We start from the raw sequence: 20,129 nt of genomic DNA on the forward strand, positions 1-20,129 counted from the left end.
AAAATAAAGGAGCTACTTCCTTGGCATTGCACTCTAGCCAAAGCTAGCTATTCCTGTTGAAGAAAATACCTTAACTCATAACTAAAATTTTATTAACATATTTCAAATCTGAAATACTTTGCCAACTCTATAATAGCCAAGATTTAGAAAAGAAATTGGGACTGACATTTTAACTAGAATATCACTAAACGTTTCTTTAAGACTTCTAAGTGTCAAAATGAAGATGACAACAGAAAAAAAATTAAAATGTGATATATTTCAATGGCACCAGCTAAAAGCAACTGGCTGCCATTTAAAAATGAAGCCGTACAAAATTTCTCCTTCCTACCAAAAAATTATGATATATGAATTAAAAATTCAGGTCACTTCTCATAACATCAGTGAGGAAAATCAAACATCAGTCTGCAAACTTCTTTCCAAGGAACTGTGAAATACAGATTCATATCAGTTCACACCAGAAAAGGACCATGATACAATGACCTGTTAGGATACCATCCAAAAGGCTGACCTCTGCCTCTAGTGCTGCTACTGACATGGCTGTAAAGGGTAAAGAACTACTAATTTCTTATTAAGCCTGTCATCAAGAAAACACAAAAGAGAATTTCTTTCTCCTTGCATTATCCAACTTATTATCCATTTAAATTTAAATTTAATGTGAAATTATACTTAACAATATAATAGCATATCAAACAGTGGATCTCAATCCTGGTTGCAGAGTATAATCAGAATCTCCGGGTGTAGGGCCTCGTTATTGGTATTTTTAGGAAAGCTTCCCAGGTGATTCTTTTGTGCATCAAGACTAAGAACACTGGTAGAATTGAAATTTCTCTCTGCACAGTTACTTTCAGAAATAAAATACAGTGTCTCTCCTGGAGGTCAAGGATTAAGGCCCCAAACAAAACCAGAGACCATCAATTGGTATATAGGAGAAGGTTTTTAGTATGTACCTGACATCTACCTTGAATGTGTATGTTTTAACTTCACCCCAATGCCAAATAAGAAATTTGTGGGTTAACTATTTGGAGCTGTTTCATAAAGACACATGTATTATTAGCAATAACCAATTCCTTGACAAGACATCCACATTAAGTTAGAAACCCATACCAGCAGCACACAGTACCTGCAAGCCCCTACTGAAAACAAACATAAAAATGTGCACGCACACATGATTCCATTTAAAATAATTAAGGTGCTCTGTGTGCCAGATTCTACCAGCGTTCTCAGTCTTGATGCACAAAAGAATCACCTGGGAAGCTTTACTAAAAATACCAATAACCCGGCCCTACACCCGGAGATTCTGATTATACTCTACAACCAGGATTGAGAACCACTGTTTGATATGCTATTACATTATTAAGTATAATTTCACATTAAAAGTCAATCTGCCTTTATTTCTTAAGATTTGCAAGTTTCTTCTCTGATGACAAAACACACGCTCATTTTAGAAAATATGGAAACACTTTCATGTATTTTCTTCATATATAGTCATTTTATAAAACAATCTTCATACCACCTATAGAATTTTGTACCCTGCTGTTTCAGAAATAATTATAAAATTTCCCCAGAGTAGTACACATTCTTTGAAAATATGATCTTTAATAGCCTATAATGTTATAAATGACAAATGTTCATCAACCGTTCTGATTTCAATATCAGAAAGAACTGATAACTCATTTTACATGTTTGTATTTGGTGAAACATTTCAACCACAATATTATAAAGCTGTGAGAAGGCAAATTATGAATGGGCCTACTCTCTACGGTACAGACAGGAAAGTGAATGACAACAGGAAGTTGAGAGTAAATGAAGAGAGTAGTAAAAAGATAATGGACAATTAATGGCTAAAAAGTATTCAAAAGGATAAATAAAGTAAGCATCTAAAGACTGCATAGGGAAAACAAACTTTGTTGACAAGATCCTTAACAGGTAACTTAAAATCTAGTTAGAGAAACAGAATAAACACATTTAAAAAAAAACTAAAAACTAATGGCATAAGAATATTAGCATGTGAAATTGTAAAATAAACGTTAATACAATGAGTGCCGTAGAGGTTTAAAGGCATTCAGGAGAGTGCTATCAAGGGGAAAAGAAGCAAATAGAAGTTACAAATTTCCCCTTCAAAGGGAAAGAGAAAGTCAGTAATACTGTTTTTTTTCTTTTTGAGACCGCCTCACTCTATAGCTGAGGCTGGAGTGCAGTGGCACCATCTCAGCTCACTGCAACCTTCTCCTCCCAGGTTCAAGTGATTCTCCTGCCTTAGCCTCGGGAGTAGCTGGGACTACAGGAATGCACCACGACACCCAGCTAATTTTTGTATTTTTAGTAGAGACAAGGTTTCACCATGCTGGCCAGGCTGGTCTTGAACTCCTGACCTCAAGTTTTCCACTCGCCTCAGCTTCTCAAAGCATTGGGATTGCAGATATGAGCAACTGTCCCTGGCCAGTAATATTGTTTTGTTTATGACACTCTTCTAGGATAACTGCAACATCGAAAAAGTTACTAAAATATTAAATGCTAAAGAGAAATCAAGTATTTATTACTGTCTTAATTGCAAAGAGGAGAAACAATAAAGGATAATGGAAACAGAACTAAATTAAGAGACAGGAGATATACAGTCCTGAACTAGGTACTTGGCCTTATATTTAAAAATATAATTTGTTACCTTAAGCATATAGAAAATGCCTGTTCCTGGCCATGTTTTTTCTTAACCGTCTAAGTTTAAAAGGTAGTAAAAGTGAAGTTACATTGACTAACAACAGAAATAATTACTCTCAATAAAGAACAACAACATAAATATTTCTAATTACAGTAAGCAAGCACATCATTCTAAGATAAAACACAACTTAAAGAAGTTCAGAAGCTGTGTGCCACGGCTCATGCCTATAATCCCAGCACTTTGGGAGGCTGAGAGGAAAGGATCACTTGAGCTTAAGGGTTTGAGGCCAGCCTAAGCAATAAAGCAAGACCTCCTGTCTGCTAAAAATTAAAAAAAAAAATAGCCGGGCATGGTGGTGTGTAGCTGTAGCCCCAGCCACTAGAAAGGCTGAGGTGACAGGATTGCTTGAACACAGGAGATCAAGGCTAAAATGAGCTATAACTGTACCAGTGCACTCCAGCCCCAGCAACAGAGTGACCCTGTCTTTAAAAAAAAAAAGTTCAGGTTATACAGAAAAAAAAAGGTATGATTATGTACCGTTCCACCTATAAGATATAATGCTGCCACACTTTCCTTCCAAGACACAGACTATGCCAACCAACTGCAAGAGGTCAGAAGTAATCACATCATTTGAACCTCAACATTATGAGACGTCATAAGACTTGCTTTCTTCTCACAACAGTACTCTTAACGATCCTAACAAGAAATTCGTCTTACCCATAGATTTTAATATTTTAATTTGTATTATCAAAAACAAATGCACATAATATTCTGCAATTAAATATAAATGACCCAATTTAACAGTAAGAACCTCAGTTCCTCTGATTCAGCAGTAGGCTGACTATCCAAAAAGAATGTTATTACACAAATGAGAAAGAAGAAAAATCCACAATGACAGGCCATGATGAAAAGGGGCAGGAGCAATAAAGCACTGACACAACTTTAAAGGCATCGCTTTGCTTCCACTTCCCTGCACGAGGCAATAACCGGGACGCTGTTAGCCCTCCCACTGCAAACAAAGATAAAAATGTACTTAAGAGAGAAAATTACTATTTTCAGAATTAGACAATGGGCAGGACAGAAGAACTGTGACCACTAAAAGACAGAAAACAAAGTGAGTCCATGGCAGCCCTGGCTTTTTTCCCCTAGAGGCCCTAGGAGTTTTAAAAAGCAGGAGACTTAAGAGACCTACAGGGCAAAAAGGGGAAGACCAAACAGAGTGCCGGGTACAGAACTCTGCTACCAAAATCAACAAGGAGACTGGAAGTTTTGAATTGAGAAATAGTGAGGAAAAAAACAAAAGACCAATATCCTTCATGAACAAAGACACAAAAATCCTTAACAAGGTATTCACAAACGAATTCCAGCATTATGTAAAAAGTAAAATATACCATGACTAAGTGGGATGTATGTTAAAAATACAAAGTTCGGTCAATATTCAAATATCAATCAATGTAAGTGCCACATTAACAGAATAAAGGAGAAAAATCCTGTGATTCATCTCAGATGCAAAAAAGCGTTCAAAAAATAAATAGGCAAACTATAAACTAGTAGAAAATGTTGAAAACACATATCTGAAAAAGGATTTGCATCCAGAAAAAAACACTCTTACTACTCAATTATAAAAAACAAAATGACCCAGTTATTTTTAAAAGATAAAAGTAAGAAGAAAGGAGCAAAAAGGACTGAAGAGGCATTCCACAAAGGAAAACACACGAATGGCCAACAAGCACAACAAAAAACTGCCCCAAATCATTAGGCATCAAGTAAATACAAACTGAAACTAAAGGTCACATCTACACACTAACTGTAATGGCTAAAAAACAAATACATACACCTGACATTGCCAAATGTTGAAGAGGACGCAAACAAAACTGTCATATGTTATTGGTCTATGTGTAAAAGGGTACAACCATTTTGGAAGTCTGCCTGGTACTTTCTTATAAGTTTAAACAGACAATCTTCCCTATAAATCAGCAACTCTACTTCTAAGTATCCAAGAAAAATAAAAACCTGTGTCCATAAAAAACACTTGTACAAGAATGTTTAGAGAAGCTTTATTCATAATTACAAAAACTGGAAACAAAACCAATGTCTATCAAGAGAGCAATAAAATGAAAACAAATGACTGACACACCAACAATATGGATGATCCATTAAAATATTATGCTGCGCATAACAAGTTACCAAACAATATGCACTGTTTAATATAATTTACATAACCTTCTGAAACAGGAATAACTCATTCACAGAAAAAAAAAAAAAAAAAAACCTCAAGACAAGTGGTTGCCTCCAAGGGTGCAAGGAAGTAGGGTTTTGAAGGAAAAAGAACATAAGGAATCTTTTTGAGGTGATGGAAATGTTCTACATTTTAAGAGGTGAGGGTTACACAGGTATATTTGCTTGTCAAAAGTCTTCAAAGTATTCATTTGGTATCTATGTATTTCCCTGTAAAAATTATGCCTCAATTTTTTTAAAAAAAGTTTAAAAGTCACTAAAAAGGTCCAAAAAAGCTGACTCCTAAGAGATAAAATATAACAGAGTAAAACGAAACAAAATGAAAACCTTCAGGGTAAATTCCTGAGTTCTGGTTGATATGGTTTGGCCGTGTCCCCATCCAAATCTCATCTTGAATTGTATCTCCATAATCCCCATGTGTCCTGGGAGGGACCTGATGGGAGGTAATGAATCATGGGGGCATCCCCTCCATATATACATCTATCCCATTAGTTCTGTCCCTCTGGAGAACCCTAATACATGTAACCTTCAGGAAAAAAAGTAGGGGAAGAGTTATATGTTAATTTGCCCAGATAATACAGCCTGTTGGTTCTTCTATTTAACCAAAACATATTCTTCACATATATCAAGAACTTTGAAGAAGGAGAGTAACAAATGTTGGTAAGCAAAAAGGTACATAATTGATTTAAAAAATAATAGTTAAAATGTCTTATAGTTCGTCAACATATAAATTGATCTGGCTGTTAGAAGTATGCTTACGTCAGATAGGATGTTGCCAATCTTTACTCATTACAAACTAATTTCAACATTATTATAGCAAAACAGGCCCACCAATCACAAATAAATAATTTAACTTACTAAAATGGAAGGGGAAGAAAAGAAAATTGGGAATAAACAGAAAAAAAATGACCAAGTAGAAGTCCAGAGCAAATACAAAATAAAATACAATAAAATTACATGAAATTAGTAGAGTCTTACAAGATATAAATAGTATCTGTAAAAGTAGCTGAAATTTCTTAAGTGAGCTGAATATTTTTATTCCATATATGCATGCCTCTATGCTTTCATTCATTTATCCCCAAATACCAGCACCACTTTATTTCGAAAGGAACTTTTCACACTCAAGTGATTTAAAACTATAAAGCTACTTTTGTGTCTTATTAAATATTTTTTATTAAAAATGTAATATCTTATGGTTTAACTAATTCTAGATAATCAAAAGGCATTTTACAAAATGACTACACCAAATCAACAGAAAAGAAACAAATTAGCTAAAATATATCTTACCACTTTTACAACACAAGGTGCATCACTTCCAACTGACCCTGAAGAATTCATATCAGCTGTTTAAAAAAGTAAAATATTTAATATCAGAACCAGTAATATTATAAAAATATTAATATTTAGTTTTGTATATCTGTATCCCCTTGATACAATACACTTCAGTTCCCAAATATGTGTTTCAGGGTATCATTACATTTTATAATTTTTAAGATTTTCATTCACGTTTTAACATATCTGAATTTAGAATGCATCTTACAATTTCTTCCATATGATTATCAATTACACGTGGGAAACTCTCAGTTAAATAAGTTAAAGATTTATTTAATTCAAAAGTACTAATGGCCTTTGATATGCTAATGTATATTGTAAATTCCCCAGAGGATAAGTGATACATGTTCTTAAATTTAATAAACTATGAAATTCTTTTAAGAGGAGCATCTGAAGAGTTGAGAAATGTAAGGGAGTAAGAAATGAGGGAGCTAAAGTTCTAAAATGCACTAGTTTGGGAAAAGCTCATCTGGACCAATAGTTCAGGATGTTGGCACTAGAATTTTCAACTGTCATCAGAATAATTTTAATGGGGCTGTCATTTTATTTCATGCAAATAAAAAGCACAGTTGCCCCAGAATACTGAGTTAGAAGTAAAAGGTTGCCCATATTCACTAAACGAATATTTACCAAGTACATACTAAATGTCACTTTCTAGGAAATAGAGATTTAGCAATGAACAAGAAAAAAATCCTTAATCTTACAAAGCCACCATTTCAGTGGTAGGATGCAGAGCACAAATAAAATATGAAATACATTTGACAGTGTGAAGTGCTATAGAGGACAAAGTAATCAGGAAAGAAAGGTAGGCAGTGTGGCCACACAGTAAGAAAGATCTAAACCTCACTGACAAGGTGTTACTTGAGCAGTAGTCTGAGAACAGGAAGGGAATAAGCCATGTACGTATCCCAGGCAGAACAGCACCAAGATCCTGATGTGGGCCTGGCTCAGTGGCTCACACCTGTAATCTCAGCACTATGGGACGCTTACGTGAATGGATTACTTGGGGTCAGAAGTTCAAGATCAGGCTGGTCAACATGGCAAAACCCTGTCTCTACTAAAAACAGAAAAATTAGCCAGGCATGGTGGTGGCATGCACCTGTAATCCCAGCTACTCGGGAGGCTGACGGTGAGAGAATCACTTGAACCCAAAAGGCAGAGGCTGCAGTGAGCCAAGATCATGCCACTGCACTCCAGTCTGGGCAACAGAGCGAGACTCTATCTCAAAAAAAAAAAAAAAAAAAAAAAAAAAAAAAAAAAAAAAAAAGACCCTGATGTGCAAGTATGCTTGAAGTGTTTGGAAAACAAGAAGGCAAAAGTAACTGGGGGAAACTAAGTGAGGTGGAAGAGAAGACAGATCAGAAAGCAGCAGGGAACAAACACAATAGGCTTAACAGGTGACATAAAGGTTTTGACTGTCACTATGAATGAGACAGGAGCCACTGGAAGGTTCTGAAAAGAAGATTAGCAAAATCAGACTGTGGTAATAAAGACTTCGTTGGACTGCTTTGTGGAGAATGGAGTACAGGGGCCAAGGGCAAAAGCAGGTAGATCAGTTAAGAGGCTAAACCAACAGTCTAAGTATATGGATTATACCTCAGTAAAGCTAACATAAATTTTTCATAGGCTTGGTACAAAACAATGTAAAATAAAATATATTTTAAAATTTCTAAAGCATCATATACAAAGATCAACAGCCAAAGGGCAGCAAGATGGCTGAAGCACAGACTTTCAGGAGATAAAAGGGATAAAGACCAATGTTGTATGTGAAGGGTCTTGTATGCCATTTTCAAAAGTTTGGCATCTTATTCGAAGGGGACTGTGGAGCTATCAGAGAGATTTAAACAGGATGATCATATTATCTTATCAGTAGACTTGGTCATACAAGCCATACTGAAAACAATGGTGTGCAAGGCAGCAAGGCTGGGACAGGGAAGAGTCGGTGCTACAGTGAGTGTCCAGACAAGACATGATGATCATGACCTGACCTAGGACAGTGGCTGCAAAGATGGAGAGAAATAAACGGATCTGAGAAGTCACTCAGGTAAAGCAGCAGGACTAGAAAAGGAACTAGGCTATTAGTGAAGGAATGCTCAAGAACGCCTTCCCAGTTTCTGGCTTCAAGGCTGTCATTCACTGAGACAATCCTCATGACAGGATCAGGAGATAAAAGATGATGATATACATTTTAGAAATGCCTGTAGAACATCTAAGTAGAGATCCCTTATAGCAGAGGGCAGTGGCTATGGGCCTGGGCTCAGGAAATCAAGTCCTGGGCTACAGATAAAAGAGAGAGAAATCAACAGTAAAGAGACAGTGAGAGAAGCCTGATTTCACTCAGACAGAATATACAGAACAAAATGTGAACCTAAGAAGACAAGCTGGAGCACAAAGAAGTGCCTACAGAGATGACCAATTACAGCCAGAAAAGCAGAAAGAAAACTAGAAGAAAGTTATGTTATCATAAAAGACAATGGAAGCAACTGTTAGGAGAAACAAAGATAAAAAGTATCAAATGCTACAGAAAAAAAAAAATCCAAAGAAAATTCAAAATCAATCTTTTTAATTCATTTACAGAAACTGCTGGTGATCTTGAATCTGGCTGTTTCAGTGTATCACAGAAGCGAGAGACTGGAGGCAACAATGTTCAAGCAAGTCCCTCCTTTTACAAATTAGTCATCCCAGCCTTATAAAAGTAAAGTTTTATTACAGAGATCTGTCAAACCATGGCCTATTAAAAATACTATTAGACGGCATCTTTTGATGATAAATACAAATAAAAGATGAGACAAAGCAAGTTCTAAATTTGCAAAAGGTTCCAACAGTAAATTAACTAATGTAAGATGAAGAACTTGCTTTTTTAGAGCCAAGTTCCTATTAATATGAGATGGCATTAAGTCCACATATCCTGTAATAAAGACAGCTTACATAATCTACCATCTCCCCTAAATAACAAGATCAAAAATATATACTGACTAATATAGCCACTAATCTTTCATGGCTTCCAAGGATTTTTGCCATAAATCAGTGATATAGCCTAGTTCACTGGAATGGGTTTGGCTCTAAACAAAACCAGAGAATCAACACATATTTGACAAAGAAGGGTGCCACTGACCGACAGGAATCATATGTATAACATATGATAAAACACTAGATTTCAAGCTATGTTTCATAAAGATAGCTCCAGAAACTGCAACTGATCAAGGACAGCCCATTGGTCCTGGAACAGGTTAAGTGGGACTCCTCTTGAGTAAGAGCAGTGCTCTTTACCTATGTCAGTGGTTCTCAAACTTTAGCATGCATCAGAATCACCTAGAGGACTTGATCAAACACTGCTGGCCCCTCTCCCTACAGTTTCTGATTCGTAATCTGAGGTAAGGCTCAAAAAACTGTAGGTCTAACAAGTTCCCAAATGACACTAATCTACATCATATTATCAGTATTCTGAGTAAGATGTTGCTAAAAATAAAATTGTATAAACCTCCATGGCAGAAATTAAATAATTATTAATCTGAGATTAGAAGTAGAGTGAGAACATAGAATGGAAAAGTTAGAAAAATCAGAAGCAAATATGAATTGCATCATATCACTACTAGTATGTACTGGTGAAGCAGACAGCTTTAGAAGCAATCAGTTAAAATATTTTTTAAGTCAATAATTTAGTTAACAGAATTTCAGGACTCCACAGTGGGTCCCCAAAATTTCAGAATAAGTATGCGAGTTATCTGCACATTTAATCGGGCCTAATATGCAGTGTCTACGTAATTCTCTTAGTTCCAGTATGAGGGCTCTGCTGGTTGTACAGAGAGAAAAAAGAAGCCCACACCTGCAAAAGATCTGCAAACTTCCAAATTAGACAAACACAGAGGAAATAAATCCCACTTAGGTGGAGGAGGGAGGGGAAAGATATGTACATAGTTTTCTTTGGGTCTCAAAAAAGATTATGATTATATAGAGTATCTTAAAAATCTAAAGCCTTAGTCCTCACTAATGACAATTTTACAGATATTTTATCCTCTTTTTCTGTTGCGATTACATTAACAATTTCCACTCCTATGTCAGAGACGCATTTTTGTTTATCAGACAGTATTAAGTTGACTGCAGATTATTAGGAGCATCCTATAATAGTTCATAATTGAGAAACCATTTTGATAAGAAAGCCATATAAATCTTTGGATTGATCATTAGAAGCAGTCACTTACCAAGATATATACAGCCAAAGCCTCCTTGGCCAATGGGTAATCCTACTTTCCATTCCTTTTTTGCCATGTCAGTTATTATCTCCCCAACTGCAAATTGTTCTGCAAGATGTCTCTTTGCAGGGCCCTGTCTTCCAGCTTGAGCTGCTTTTACACGAGGCATTTTCACTGTAACATAAAACAAAGTAATGGTCAGAATTATGATCTTGTAAGTGTTTAAAACATTTTTCCTTAAGGAAAACTTCTGTACAGAGATGTTGTTCAAATTCCTACTTACTCCAAAACTTAAAGGATATCTGTTAATTCTGACTTATAATGGCTCGAATCCTATTTGATTATCCTTTAACTTTGGAGAAGAGACAATAAAATCATATATGCAATTATTTTCAAAGAAATAATTAGGTTTAAGTTCCAATGGCATAATGATCAACAACCAAAAATGTTATGTAACAACAAAGAATTGCTCTATGAAGTTGAAAGGGAAAGGGTCTCCAAATAGGATGCACATTTTATGGGGAAAAAATGAAGAGTTTATTAAGGTCAATACCGATAGGATAGAACACAGTACAGAGATTGAAAACGTAAGGTAACTGAGCACAAGGGGAAAGTTTCCTAGGATATGCTAGTAGATGCTTTACACAGGTTCCTATCTATCCTCATGACTGTAAAGATTATATCATCATCCCAATTAAGGCTCAGCAAGCTGCTAAGTGGTGGAACAACAGAAATTTGCACTGATGACTACCTGGCTCCAAGACCTCACCAACATGCTTCACAATTATGGAAGTCATTGTAAAAGGAGTACAACTTTCAAGAGTGACAAGAAAAACTGTGGCTTAGGCATCTGGGCAAAGCTGGTGACATCCAGCATTCCTAAGCTTCCTTTCTCACTAACTGTCCTTTAGGAGCTGAATCTTGATTCACTTTTCTAATACATAAGTTTATAGTAACTTTCAGAGAAAGTGGTGTTTTATTGTGAAAAAAGCGCAGACTGGAAATCAAAAGACCTGGATTGCAGGTATGACACCAGTTTGTTGGGTAATCTTGATCAAGTCACTTCTTGCCGGGCTTGAAGTGCCCTCAGGTATAACTCACTTCATTGACTGAAGGAACTCAATTTGTATTTGTATGCAGGTGAACGTGTATGTGTTGTGTGATTTCAAACTCTCAGTTCTACAAATATTAATCAAAAAAGATTTAAAATAAATACTTGTTAGGATTCCATAGCTCCCTAAAAATATACTGGAGACACATAAAGAAAGAAGGTTAATAAGAATCAGTAAACACTTGAAATGGCTATTCAGATGAAAGAAGTCTGTAGTTCAGTCTTCAGCCTAGATATGCTACTTACATACACACTACATTCAACTGGAATTTTTCAGCAATTCACCCACCGTCACTCCAAATACACAAACTCCTTATCTGCAAATGTTCCTTATTAATTTACTGGGGATTTTTAAATTGGATTTTTCCTATAGAATACTAATGCATCTTTGCTGTCTAAATCTTCTCTAAGTTAACAAAAACATCTTCAAAATAAACAAATATATCTGTTATTTCTTCATATCAATTAGTTCTCTTAATTAATGTGTTTTTAATCGTGATAAAATCTTGTAAAATGGAATTTCAGTGCCAACCAAGAGAGCCTAGACACAAAACACCAAAAAAGGTTACTTTTACACCTATGTTAGTAAACCAAATAAAAGAAACAACTAAAACACACAGTACTTCCAAATATTAAAATGGACACCCTTCTGAATTTTATCCAACTTTATCAAATCGTCAGAGTACTCTCCTATTTGACTGTTTCTTTATAGTAATCAAAATAGTTTAAAATGAAGGAAAAACATGTTTTTTATCTGTATATGTCTCAAAATAGTGACTGGACAACCTTTTGTGTTTTTCTGAAACTCCTTTCCACAAGTGACAAAAATATCATATTTTAAATGAAATATTCTGGCACAGCATCTACTCAATGTAAATTGTGGTCAATAAAAAGTGATTTTCCTCCAAATAAAACTGTTTGCTTTTATTATTAGTTTTATTTCTGTAGCCAACTAATTGAAACTAATTGTAATAATTAATTAAGGCTTGGAATGACTTTCTTTCCTAAAAATAGTCCCACAAAACAGCATCATCACTGTCAGTCTCTTGAATACGCTTATAAATCACTGCTCCTGAAGGTTAACACTGCACATGGTGGAGGCAGCAGCACAGCTGTTTCATCTCCCTGAATTCCCCGATAAAAGTGGACAGGACAACTGGAGAGTGAAACTCAAAACCCATAAATAACCTCTCCAACCAAACAGAGGGACAGTATCCCCTCCCCTATCTCTATAAATCCCAAAATTTGAGCAGGTGAAGACAAATCACCACAAACAGCAACAGGTTCTGTGTGGTATCAGCAACTGCAAAGAAGGAAGCAGAAAGAAGTGTGATGCCTCTGATAAATCTGAGAATCCCAAAATTGCCAAGAGCCACTTGTCAGAAGCACACAAGACACTATGAGAACAGCAACTGAAACAAGAAGGGGTCTGCCATTCCCACAGCCAGAAGTGTAAGGGGTCTGTGGTGAGGTCTGAAGAGGCTGAAGCCTGCTGCCTCTACAGCTCTCAAAACTAACTCGCCAAGGTCCCTTCTAGGTCAAAGCATCAGAAACTCCTAGGGATAAAGCCAAAATGAGCATCACAAGGATAATAGAAATACAGGGAAAAGAAAGTTCAAATGAAAGCGAATCTATAAGTTAGCCTCAGTATTCTGGAATACTACAGAAAAACAAGTGGAGTGAGATCTAAAGAAATGACATACACTCGCCATGAACCATCTAATACTAATTGCATATAAGGGAAAACTGGCTGCATATGAAACTCAGCAACAAAAACGGATCAAAGCCTAGTCCTACAATAAGCTGGTATTGAAAACAAAAAGCCCTTCAGAAAAGTACGTAAGAAAACATGCCTCCCAAAATGTTGACAGCTATAAATTAGTATTTCAAAACAAGCTAAAAAACACTTTGTATACAGACTAACATCAATCAGAATTTGAAAAATTCAGAAATCAGATGATAGAATAATTGAAAACGAAAGACAAAAATCAGTTCAGAAATAAAAACTAAAGTAGAAGGAACATAAAAGTAAATAAAACTTTTTAATGAAAGAGAAATAGAAAGTGAAAGGAAAAAACAAAAAATCAAAAAGGACCAAAAGAAAAATGTTTAAGAAAACAGAAAAAAAAAAAAAAAAAAAAAAAAAAAAAAAAAAATATTAAAAAAAAAAAAAAAAAAAAAAAAAAAAAACTTACATATAACAACGAAAATCAAAGCAAATGAGCAGAATATTAAAAATCCTTTAATTAAAGAAAACTTTCCTGAACTTAATTTTTAAAAACCATAAAACTACATTTTAAAAGGTCAAAAATCGACCCAGAATGACCATCACTAAGACACAATCTAGTTAACAGTAAATGAAAATATTCTCTGAGCATCGCAGGTATTTTATAAGGAAAATAAAATCAAATTGTCATCACTTTAACAGCAACATTTTATGCCGAGGGGGAAAAGTAAAATATTTAAGGCTCAAGAAAAGAAAACATGAACCAAAGATTTTATACCCAACTAAATTTCAAGTATAAAGATTGCTAAGTGTTATCAATATAGAAAACAGCAGTAAGAATACACCAGAAAAGAAGTCCAGCAGAAAGGGTCTGCCACTCCCATAGAAATATCCAAAATGGCTCAAGAAATGTCAGTATTAGTGAGTAGTACATATATACCTGTAGAACTGAGACTCGACAAGGGTTATAAAAAAGAGTATAGAGCATATAATGGAAAAATGTACTGACACTATAGATACAGTACGACTATTAAAAAATGGGATAACATATGGGAAAAAAAAAGCAACTTTCCAGAAATCATATTGTGATACTTGCTTTTGTTAACTAAGACTATTGTGTGCATACATGTGGAAGGATGCAAATGAGAATGATGTGATATTATTATTCTATCATTCCCTTGTGTCCCTAAAAATCAGGATTCAGATATGGAAGAAAGGAGACAGAGATAAAAAAAAAAGAGGTACAGTTAAAAATACTGTACTTGGAAATATTTTTAATTCAGAATGTATCTTTAAAATAATCACATACAAACGAACACATCTTTGTATGTCCTGGCCCCATTCACTAAAAAGCTTAGAAACAATAATCAACCCAACAGCAAAGAGCATCCCTAGCACAAATTGCATTCTTGAAATACCACTTCCTGTGAAAAGAAACCAGGTTCTTTGACAAAATAATTATTGCTCCTATTAATAATCACCAAGGGATCAAAACTGGAAATCTTCTCATACTCAATGAGACTGCCCAGTCCATTCCCACCTCCCCCTCAAAAAAAAAAAAAAAAATTACAAGAATATACTCAGAAGCAAAATCTGTATTTCATTTCTTGTAAACCATTAGTAACCTCTGCCCATTTTTCTTTTGAATTATTAGTCTTGCTTTTTATTTACAGGCATATTTTATATGTTGCATATTAAACAGAGTACCTCTGTGTCTTGCAAAGAGTCTTCCCAATTTATTTATTAGTAACTATTTATTTTGCATTATTTTTTGCTTTGGATTTCATGTTACCCTCAGAAAGACATCCCCCAGTCAAATTATGTATTTTTAACATCCCATGTTTTCTTTGGGTTATTTTATGATTCATATTTTGCTGGTAACATTTTGATCTGTTTACACTTATTTTACTATAAGACATGAAGGAAAAGTCTAGCTTTTTCCAAATAGATATCCAGCTTTGTTTTTTCTTTCTTTTCCTCAGTCAGTATGTGCTACGAAAATCCAGTCTCTAAGAACTTAAACATATCATACCAATACAAGTAAACCAAGCACAAAAACTATTCGTATAAAGTTGTTCACATGTACATTCCAGATTATAGCTTCTTTGCAAAAAAGAAAAAGAATATAAAGAAAATTAGATTTATTAACTAGCATTTGAAACTCACTTTGTGCTTCGGTTAAAACTTCCCTCACATCTAAACCTGCTCCACATAAACGTTAAGAAGTCACTGAAATATACTCAGTTGCTCTGCAAGAGGCCACTATGACAGAAATATTTCTTTAAAATATATCTAAATGAAACTCCCTCCTGTGGCTTCTAATGGCAAAAGATGTGGAGGATTCCCTCTTGTTGGCCCCTATAATCTCAGGTGGCCTCAGGCAGTCAATGGGCCTGTCAGTCCTCAGGGGCTGCTTCAGCCAGGTATAAGCAGGGCCAATGGTAATGGATTAATGAATATTTGTTCAATACTTAACTTTTAACATCTTGAGAAACACAAAAGACTTAAAAGCAGCTGGTATACCACATACTCATATAGAGCTATTTAACACAACCTTCCTAGAAAAAAATATTATAATTGGCGGTGGTTGTAATTTCTTTAGTGTGCTGATGAATTCTATTTGCTAATATTTTATTTAGGAACAAGACTGATACTCAGACAAGATCAGGTGCATTCAGGGTGGTATAGCCGCAGACAAGACTGATATTCATAAGAATGGTCTGTAGTTTACTTTTTCTGCTACATTTATCAGTTTTAGTATCAATATTATGCTCATTTGATAACAAGATTTTGGAAGCTTTTCTTCTTTTACCATAATCTAAGGAGTTTAAGCAGCATTTGATCTATTCCTTAAGGGTTTGAAGCCTTCAGCTGCAAAATTCTGACAATACAAAGTGTTGGTAAGGAGGTGGAACAAACAGAATTCTCCTACACTGTTTCAGTCATTTTGAAAATTTGTTTGGCAGTACCTGCTAACTGAGCCAACAATTCAACTTCTATGCATATACATGTCCACCCAAAGACATGTACAAGAATGACACTAGCAGCTTTATTCACAACAGCCACAAACTGAAAATCCACATGTCCATCAACAGGAAAATGAATATAGTAAGACAGATGAATATACCAAACACTGTGTTAAGAAAAAGCAGCACCAGACAGAAGAGCACATATTATATTCCATTTATATGAATTTCAATAATAGACAAAACAAATCAATGGCAATACAAGTCAAACAGCAGATACCATTTTGGGGACTAAGAGTCAGAAGAAATGGCTGGAGGTGGAAGGTTCCTAGGGATCTGATAGTGTTCTATATCCCAATCTTGGTATTTAAACAATTTGTTCCTGTTAGGGAAATTAATCAAGAAGTATACTTATTATTTCATCCTGTTTATTTATGTAAAATTAACACAGTAAGTTACACAAATCAAAAGTGTATTATAACAGTCAGAGTTTATTCAGGAGACAGAAAATGAGAAAATGTAACACAAAAAATTATTAATCTGTAAAAAGTTGTCAACTGCTAATAGATGTAAAAGACAACTTGAAGGAATATGGAACTAGCAAATGTAGGGAGCAGTTATTGTCTCCAAGGATAAGGGAGAGTGCCCAAGAACACTTTACTGGACAGGCTGCGGCAGGGACCCACTGGGTGGTAGAGTAGTTCTCTTCAGGGCCAGTGGGCTGGAGCTGATCCACAGGTGGGATCAAGAAGCTGCCTACCAGGGTGCTAATGAAGCTTACAGGAGAATAACCAGAGCTGACAGCCACACCTTAAGAGAGTAAGAGAAACAAACAAAAAACAAGCACACTATAACAAGAGAAGCCCTTCCTCTGCTAAGTCTTGCAGCATAGTATCCCTTCCTCACCTTCTACTGACAAAATCTAACATTGTCCTGGAAAAGAAAAAATATTTAAAAGGTCTAGCTCAAGTATATAAACAGATCAAAAGAGGCTGACTTTGGAGGTGAGAGACAATACATTACAAGCTTGCACAAGTGTAGACTGATAAATTTTCACAAATGTACATACACTTGTGCGACAACCAAGACAGAGAACATTTTTATCCCACCCAAGTTCCCCAGTGGCCCTGCCTGCCAACACCTATTCCTGTTCTCCTAGACAAAGGCTTATTAATGTGCCTCTCAGGGTGTGCCACTTTCTTTAGAGAACACAATTCTGCCAGCTTTTCTGACATCTGTGTCTCAGGTTCCCTTTCAGCATCCTCCTGTACCCTATTTGACCTTCACTGCATTTGGCAGCTCCTTATTTTCTGGTTCAGAGATATAAAAGCTTCTCAGTTTCTGAGAATATGAAATCAGTGTTTCTAAATCTCCTTGTTGCTTTTCAGGCAATTTCAAAAGAAGAGGAATTATTTAAAACCAGAAGTCCCTGTTCAAAGAAATAACATAACCAAAAGTATTTGCTTCAGTTAGTTAGTGAGTTTTCTGAAGAACTTAAAATACTAATTTGAATTAAACCATCACTTTAGTCCATTATAGGTGTCTTCTAATAATGAAACCAATACTCACATTAAGGTTTCTATTAAAGAATACACTGAAAGGCACAAACTTTAACAAAAATTAAATCTTTCTACATAATTACAGCCCCCTCTGACTCAATGCAAATCTATTATAGTAGCCAATGCAACAGAGGTTTTAAAGAAAAAAGAATTTAGCATCACATAATCCATTACATAATCTGACCACTTCTTTTCCTTTGATATTAAAGGAAATGCAGATGCAATTGAAAAGCACATCAAGATGCAAATCAATACTGCCCTTTGCTGAAATCACTCACTGGTATATTCCATATTAGCATATTCACCAAAATTTAATTGTAAACAGAGTAATTATGGTACTAAAGTTATTAAATACACAAAGCAAGCTTGGAACTATACATATTCAAATAGAATTTCAGTGGCAGATCAACTTTTATATCTGCAACAATACCCTAATTAATAGTCAGCTCTGATGATAAAATGGTCCTCTGTTTTTCAGATAACATTCCAAAAAAAGTTCTGCTATGAATATTAAAATAAAGTTTTGTGAAAAGATTTTTAAAATTTTCAGTAGCTATATTTATCACAATATGGTACTGTATTTAGACAAGTGGCATTCTTCAAGTCCTGGATTCAAATTTGAAATTTTTTTTTAACCTTCTGCTGAAGAAAGGAAAAAGGCTTGAATGAATCACAACAATGACACTTACACTTAATGAGCTCTATGAATTCATCATACCCAAACTGGAAAATCACAATGCTGAATAAAGCTCGTTATACACTGAATGACTACTCATAAATTTTCCCTAAAACAGTTATGCATGTAAACTCCTTTAGGGGGTCATATATTTTTATGAAATTTTCTTTAAAGTCATAAACTTCTTTGAAATGTTTTATATTGGATAGAGACACTCTGAATCAAGGAAATTCTGGACAAACTAGACTATTCACCATTCCATTAACATGGTACCGACATATTTTTATCTCCATTCTTCCCAGCACAAAGTCCTTTCTCTCCTATAACCTCTCCTTAAACATTTACTGACATTTTTCCCATACCTAAAGACATATCTCTGCTGAAGTCAGACATGACCTCTGAAGTTTCAGTACTGTTTGTACTTCTTATTGCATGTGATAAATAACTGTTCCCTATAAGCTTATAAGCTCCTGCTACATGAGAACGGTCTTAGTCACAAATACATTGTAGTTAGTAGGAACTCACTAAATTCATACAATTAAACAGCAAAATAGTTAAGTTAGTATTTTTCCCCAAGTACCAGATGTCTAACTTTATCCTTAATATACATCACCCAGCTGCAAAGGACAATGTCATTCCTCAAAAGTCCAGCAACCATCCCCTACAATGACTCCGTCGAACTCTATTCTTCTTCCTCAAAACTCTAATTCCCCTTCCTAATGTACAATTCTCAACATGTGACCTACTCTACTCTAGAGAGAAAACAGAAGCTTCAGATGGGAATTCCCTATCTTTCTAAGAGCTATGCCTAAAATTACATGCCCCCTCTGCTATCATCCTTACTTTTCCCTTTCAATGCCAAATGTTTCAATAAATCGTCTGTATTTGCCATTACTTCCTTTCTCCTACTCATCCAACTCACTCCATCTGAGATCCGCCTTCATGACTCCTCTCTAACAACCCTTGCTAAGGTCACCAGTGACCTCCATGTTATGAAATCTAGCTGACAATGAATCATCTCATTTGCCTGCCCAGAAGCACTCGACACTGTTCATTCTTTCTTTAAATATTCTCTTCCTTTTGCTTTCAAAATACAGTAGTATCCTGGATTCCAGTCTATCATTTAGGTTACTCACAGTTCTAGGCAATTTGAGGAATACAGTAAGTTCTTCTTTCAAGATGAAATGAGCTTTTTCATTCAGGGAGCTTGTTCCACTTTATCATATACATTTTTCCAGGGGTTTATCACGTCAAAAAAGCAGACCAACTACACTTCCACACCAAAATACAAATTTTATTATGTGAGAATAAATTATATATAAAAGAAAAATGTTCCATTAAATAAAATTAAGATCTTTGGAAATTCTGAACAGAGACAATTATTTGAAAAAATAATTGATGTTTATTCCTTTAAGCTAACAGATCTCAGGGAAAGAGTTTTATAGTCTCAAAGAAGTAACTATACACCCATGTGCACAGCAGCACTATTCACAATAACAGCAAGAGGTGGAAGCAACCTGAGTATCCATTAACAGATGAATGAATAAATGTGGCACATATATACAATGGAATATTATTCAGCCTTGAAAAACAGAAGTAAATCCTGACACACACTACACTACAGATGAATCTTGAGGACAGTTATGCTAAGTGAAATAAGCCAGTCACAAAA

At 35.1% G+C, this 20,129-nt stretch overlaps 1 protein-coding gene across 5 annotated transcripts in view; it reads right to left on the bottom strand.

Moving 5' to 3' along the window:
* The window catches only part of VRK1 (VRK serine/threonine kinase 1), an 84,474-nt gene that overhangs the window by 37,905 nt on the left and 26,440 nt on the right, over positions 1–20,129 (bottom strand). For 4 of the 5 annotated variants that reach the window (XM_017528158.2, XM_017528157.2, XM_017528160.2 and 1 more), the window contains exons 2-3: positions 10,429–10,593; positions 6,182–6,237 (exon numbers count right to left, since the gene is read on the bottom strand). In XM_017528158.2, coding sequence (XP_017383647.1) covers positions 6,182–6,237; positions 10,429–10,593 — 221 coding nt within the window. Of the gene's footprint in view, positions 1–6,181; positions 6,238–10,428; positions 10,594–15,160; positions 15,364–20,129 lie in introns of those variants that run through there. The other variant, XM_037738344.1, reaches the window with a different exon arrangement.

This window comes from Cebus imitator, unplaced genomic scaffold (genome assembly GCF_001604975.1).
Source record: "Cebus imitator isolate Cc_AM_T3 unplaced genomic scaffold, Cebus_imitator-1.0 Scaffold52, whole genome shotgun sequence".
Taxonomy (NCBI): domain Eukaryota; kingdom Metazoa; phylum Chordata; class Mammalia; order Primates; family Cebidae; genus Cebus; species Cebus imitator.